Genomic DNA, 6,572 nt, shown 5'->3' on the forward strand with positions numbered 1-6,572 from the left:
ACTCTCTCTAGTCAATAAATTTTTCAAAATGAAATAATTTAGCAACTTGTTCCATATGTGAATACATTTCATAATCATAACACATGTATATCATGTCTTTGTCTCCATGTATATCATGTCTTTGTCTCCATTGGTTATGATTTTTTTTTGTTGTTTTTCAATTACAATTTATTTCTCAATATATCCACAACTTGGAACCTTGATTAAACAACTTTTTTATCACTTCGAACCTTACTTAAACAAGGATATCCAATAATAGCTGATTAATACATTATCCCCATGAAAATCAAAGTCATCACGGTTCAATACAGGAAATACGTAAGTCTATGATTAATACATTATCCTCACGCTTCAATACAGGAAATACATAAATATCCTTGAAATCTACTCACACCAACAGACATGATATTTATATGTCCATAGCGGGGCAATTATTGTTTTAAGCTTCATACTTATTTACTGTTTTTAATACTCCACATTGCATGAATCAAATCCTATTATAATGCGATTAATTATCCATTCCTTCAAACTTATTTACTGTTTCTAATACTCCATACTGCATCAATCAAATCCTATTATACTGCGATTAATCATCCATTTGTTCTTGAGGATGTAGACGGATCGGAAAGCCTTTAGTCAAGTGAGAAACAGGAAAGTAGGAGATCTTATCATCATCCAGTGGCTCCCATCTGCAAATATTAAGACAATTTTAGCACATTCTTGTAAAACACAATGTACATGTACAGCGTTCATAAAATTGATGTCTTAATTATCTTGCTGCGAATGAAGTATAAGAATGAAGTACATGACCTGAATTTGGTGATGAAGTGATGGAGAAAGAGGCCCAGCTCAAGTTTTGCCAGATGCATTCCTGGACAGAGCCTGAGACCCCCTCCAAAAGGCATAAAAGACGGGTTCTTGTAGAGCTCCTGCAATATAAAGTCCGAAAGACTACTAACAGAATTAGACACAGAAAGATTACTAGGAGAATTAATTACGATCAATCATCTCGACACCATATATCTGGTCTCAAATATAACAATTATCAAAGTTTAGGGTAACTGATAAAAAAAATACCTAAGGCAACACAAATTGATAAAAGCTACGGGAAAATTTTAAATGATCTTCATGAGTTCATTTATATATATAAACATATGTTACAAAATTTGTAACGAGGATAAAAAAATTCTAACAACCTATCACCAAACAGAAATCGTATGGTTTGCCATGAAAGCAGTAACTAATTACATACACATTGGGTGAATTTCAGTGACTGGTAGTCATCCCAAGTGAGGTTTTGGTTTCTTGGACTCCCCTTTCTCTTTAACAGAGCGTTGTGTTCCGCCTGTGTGGTGCATATTCCACCATCAGTGCAGTCCAAGATATGAAATGCTTTTATTTAGAATACCAATACCAATACGAAATATGAAATGCTTTTATTTATAATTCATTGACAGACCTTCAGCTCCCGAAGTGCCTGGGGACAGTCCGTGAGAAATTTGATAGCAAATACCATCGTTGAGGCTGAGGTCTCGTGACCAGCGAAGAGCAGGAATAGTACAAAATCTGCTATAACTTCTTCTGAATGCAAGTCTTCTTTCAAGAGTTCTCCTAAGAAATCATTATGGACAACTTCTGGATGCTCCCTTCTGTACTTTATACTCGCATAAATCTTTTTCATCAGAAAATCTCTGGCCTGCAGCGATACTAGTCATTACTCATCCGGTAAGAACCAATTAAATTAGTTATCAGTAAAATAAGGGAGAAAAGTATTGAGTACCTTCAATCCTTTCCAGTACGCTGTACCCGGGATTCTAATGGGAAGGACAACGAAAGATTTAGAAAAATCGCCGAATGCTTTACCGATCTCTTCCGTCTCCTTGGACGGAGATAAGTCCAGCAATTGTTTTGCCATCAAGTTCAGAACAAACTGTAACAAATATCACATGTGAGACAAATCCAATTTAAACGGAAAACAGTTAGTTCACCACCATACATACCACATGGGAGACAAATCCAATCTGATACCAGTAATAAAAGGCAGGTTTCGTAGTTCAATTTGGTTTGATTTCGATAAATGTTTAATAAATCCATAAAGATTAATGCTTAAATGATGCGTAGCTTTTCTACACTTTAAAGAATGCTTAAAGAATGCATAGCTTTTCTAGAATTTAAAGAATGCTTAAATTTTTCTAAAATTCAAAGAATGCTTAAAGAATGCATAGATTTTCTAAAATTAAAAAAATGAATAGATTTTTTTAGAATTTGAAGAATGCATTTAAATTTGAAGAATGTATAGATCGAAGATTTTCATAGTTATTTATATTTGAAGAAATTTTTCTCATGGAATCGTGTATAGGACTGTGAAATTTTTCTGATGGAGAGTCTACCCTAAGAATTGAGAGCATGTTCCTATATACAGTTACATCAGGAAGTTTTATGGAGTTGAGAGCATGTTCCCATACACATTTACATCAGGGAGTTTTCTTTAAATATACATAGATTTTCTGGAATTTAAAAAGATGTATGATTTCTAAAATTCAGAAAATACGCAACATTTCTAGAATTTAAAAATTGCTTGAAGAATGCATAAATTTCTATTTTTGGAATCAGTTTCTTGATGGTGCTTACCTGATGGCACTCATCATGAAGATGGATATGCCCCTTGGCTTGCCACTGGGCGAAGGTGGTGTGCATAAGGTTCTGTATGTCCTCCATGAAGTGCACACTCAGCCTCTCGAACCTCAGGAAATTTACGGCCGTTCCGTGGAGCTTCTTCTGGAGATCTCCGTACACCGAAAGCAAACCGTATTTGCCGATGAGTTTTCGAAAAGGTCTCAGATAACTGGATTGAACCAGCCTGCCTTCGTGTTGCAGAATATACTTGTTGAATTCTGGATCCACAGACACAATCATTCGAGATCTTCCAAACAAATTTGTTCTGAATATCTCCCCATACCTGCGCAGTTCGCGTTCACAGAATTCACATATTGTATTTGGTTTATAAAATATGCGCCAATGTTAGAATTAACAGTACCTTAGCTCTCGATCCTGAACGTTGAAATTAGCAATACTTTAGCACTCGATCTTGAACGCTAAGGTTAAAGAATGCATTAAAGAATTTAAAGAATGCATAGATTTGCTAAAGAATTAACAGTACCTTAGCTCTCGATCTTGAACGTTAAAATTAACAGTACCTTAGCACTCGATCTTCAACGTTAAAATTAAAGAATGCATTAAAGTATTTAAAGAATGCTTAAAGAATGCATAGATTTTCTAAAGAATTAACAGTACCTTTGCTCTCGATCTTGAATGAATTGGCGTGGTTGAGAAATGGAATTAATCCCTCGCATGAAGCTCAAGGTCTCTCCAATCAATGGCCACCCACTGGAACCGGGAGGCAAATTGTAGCCTCGACTGTCCTCCCTCCACACTATTCTGTAGAGTTGAAGCAGTAACATCGTCAGAACGAAACAGACGAAGCCCACCAGCCATGAATATGTGACAGTTTCCGCCATTATCCCCAATTCAATGCTTTCCTCGGAGCACAACTATCCCCTCTCTTACTTTGAATGCTATAAATGGGCTTATCAATTAATATACGCTACGTTTAAATTGGTCCCCACTTGCCCCCTACAACTCTGTATTCCGGCATAGGATTCCAAATGTTTTCGTCCATTTCCCATGCCCCGCCCGCTACTTTGATTGGATTCTCCTTTTTGTTGTGTGCGCGGGCTAATTCATCCTAAAACCAGTACACCATCTGCTTGAATAACCTCGTGTTCCTGATGCCAGTCTGAGCAACCACTTGCAAATGGTTCCAGTTTGATGGTGCTATTGTTTTCTACTTTAGGCCAGAATTTCAAAATATACCGTTTTCTACTTTATGCCAGAATTTCAAAATGTACCAGAGAATCTCAAAATTTATTAGATTTGATGTAAAATCTATATAAAATGGTCGGTAAACTTAACTCTATTGTTTTCTACTTTAGGCCAGAATTTCAAAATATACCGTTTTCTACTTTATGCCAGAATTTCAAAATGTACCAGAGAATCTCAAAATTTATTAGATTTGATGTGAAATCTATATAAAATGGTCGGTAAACTTAACTCTCACATTAAATGGTTAGTACACGTCTATAAATTAAATGTGTCCAAAGAGTTTCACTCCAACAATCAACTAATTTCATGATATCTCCGTCTATGGAACGTTCCATGATTTCTTGGATCTCAACAAATTTTTAGAGATATTTTAATATATTATTTTGTAATTTCTTTATTTATTTTCCGATAGATTTTTGTATATGTTTTTTGAAAAATTACATTTCTTCTTATTTTAATTAATCTTGAAAATTTTAATTTGGAAAATATAGTTGAAGTGTTATTATATATATTTAAGATTTGAGGTTTTATGGATCCAAAATGTGGTCTTCTAACATTTTAGTATGTATTTTTTTCCAATTTCACTATTGTCAATTGAGTTTGATTAGAAGTTATGGTAATTTTTTCAAAACTTACTGATTTTTTACTCTCTTTATACATAATATCATATGTTTAATTCATCAAATATAATTCTAAAACTTATAGCTGACTTACTATTATATGTCTCTTGAAATCTCTGAATATTTCATAATTTGAGGATTTTTACATAACAACATATAGTTAAAATACCACACTCACTTATTTAAAATTTATTTAAGGATTATTCATAAACCCTAACTTCACAAACACATTTTTAACATATTAAAAAAGAATAGACTGAGAAAAACCAATTTTGTAGAATTATTTGTTTTAAAGCTAATTTTAAAACTGGAGAATTCATATATATATATAGATACTTTATAAAAATATTCAAATATATGTTAGGATCAACACAATTACACAATTACTCTCTTCTTCATGAATTTTAAAAAAATAATGGAATTTAAAGACAACTTTCTTTAACCATGTATATAAGCACGTGAACACAAAAGATGAATCCTCTCAAAGATTTTTTTTGTTGTTGTGGGAAAAACTGTTATATAGAAGTTTTATTGTGTGATGGTTCTTATTTTTATGAATATTATTTTATAAAGAAGCAACTAGTTTATGGAAGCTTGTGGACACTATTTTTTCTTTCTTTAATATAGCTATCATATATTTATTTAATTTTAATTTTAATTATTTGTCATGAAAAAATTCAAGTTTTTTTTTTCTACTAAATAAAAAACAAAAAAATGATAAATGATATTAAAAAATTATTAATTTTAAATGATAGAGAGAAAACCTACTTTAAATGAGAAATAACGTTACCCAGTATATAACCAAAAAATACAGTAGATGAGCAACTGTTATTAAGGAAAGCACTTCATATATGTATTAAAATATAAAAAATATATTTAGATATTTCATAAATTTTATATTTTAACTTGATATCTAATTATATAGGAAAAAGAAAGAAAATGATTTCTAACTAATTTTATTATTTTTATAATATATGTACTAGATTTTACATTATAAACAATATTATTAAATTTAGAGTTGACACTTATTTATGAGAAAACTTAGTTAAAATCATCTCATTATTAACCATACAACCTTGTGAGGGTGCTCAATGTGGTGACGAAAGTTTATGAGGAAACTTACTTAGAATAATATTATTATTAACCTTATACTTTTCTAAAAGTGCTTAAGGTGTAAAGGTGCTTAAGTTCATAAGGGAAGGCTATTTAATGGTTTAAATAAGATAATAACATCTATGTTTGTTGTAGTGAGTTAAGGTGGTGGTATTGATAATATTTATAGTAAATTTAAGTAATTTTATATAAGATATAATTGAATGAAGTTATAGGAAAAAATGAATATTACAGTGATACGTAAGATGAGTTAATTTATTTGGAACAGTATAATTGCTTATATTATATAGTACAACATAAAACAAGAATAATTAAAAATGTACTATTATATGAAAATCAACATTTTTTGATATATATCCAAATAAGAGAAAAAAGTAACTCATTAGCCAAGTGATTCTTATAGTTGTCATACAAAACTTAGATTAAAATAGTAATAAATAAAAATAAAGAATAATACCAATAATGTGTATATGTATAAATCCAAAATTGTAGCAATCTAATTCATATAAATATCTAAAAACTAAAACTAAAAAAAAAAAAAAAAATCTCATAATTTTAATAATAATAAAAAAAAATCTAAAAATATAAATATTTGAAATTATTTATTAAATTTATTACTACTTAAGTTTATTAATATTTCACAACATAATCTCTAAAACCAGTTAAATGAAATTGTCATAAGTTATGAGAATTCTATTAAAAAATTAATAATTTTTTTTAAAAATCCATCACCTAAATTATATATATATATATAATATATATATAATATATATATTAAATATTTTACTATTGAAATATATATATATAATATATTTTTATTTTATATATTATATAATATACATTATTTTTATTTTAATATATATATTTTTTATATTTTTATTTAAATTTATATTTGGTTAATTTTCACTTAATTATATTTATATTACATTTATTATTTAATTTATCATAGTTATGTCT

The 6,572-nt window shown here is 29.8% G+C and overlaps 1 protein-coding gene across 2 annotated transcripts; it reads right to left on the reverse strand.

The window, feature by feature from the left end:
• Positions 1-246: 246 nt before the first annotated feature.
• Positions 247-3,759, reverse strand: LOC149226030 (cytochrome P450 720B2-like). 2 transcript variants are annotated; one of them, XM_089375199.1, is made up of 7 exons: positions 3,295-3,759; positions 2,632-2,959; positions 1,781-1,930; positions 1,460-1,696; positions 1,253-1,345; positions 811-929; positions 247-689 (listed from the first exon to the last, which is right to left on the reverse strand). In XM_089375199.1, exons 1-7 carry the CDS (start codon positions 3,516-3,518, stop codon positions 587-589), a joined length of 1,254 nt encoding a protein of 417 aa, XP_089231325.1. In that variant the 5' UTR covers positions 3,519-3,759; the 3' UTR covers positions 247-586. The 2 variants fall into 2 exon arrangements, with proteins under 2 accessions (XP_089231325.1, XP_089231327.1); XM_089375201.1 differs by having other exon boundaries at positions 1,514-1,696; positions 3,295-3,755.
• Between the last annotated feature and the right edge of the window lie 2,813 nt (positions 3,760-6,572).

This window comes from Pinus tabuliformis, chromosome J (genome assembly GCF_031772625.1).
Source record: "Pinus tabuliformis cultivar Carrire ecotype Pingquan chromosome J, CPIR1, whole genome shotgun sequence".
In the NCBI taxonomy this organism is placed as follows: domain Eukaryota; kingdom Viridiplantae; phylum Streptophyta; class Pinopsida; order Pinales; family Pinaceae; genus Pinus; species Pinus tabuliformis.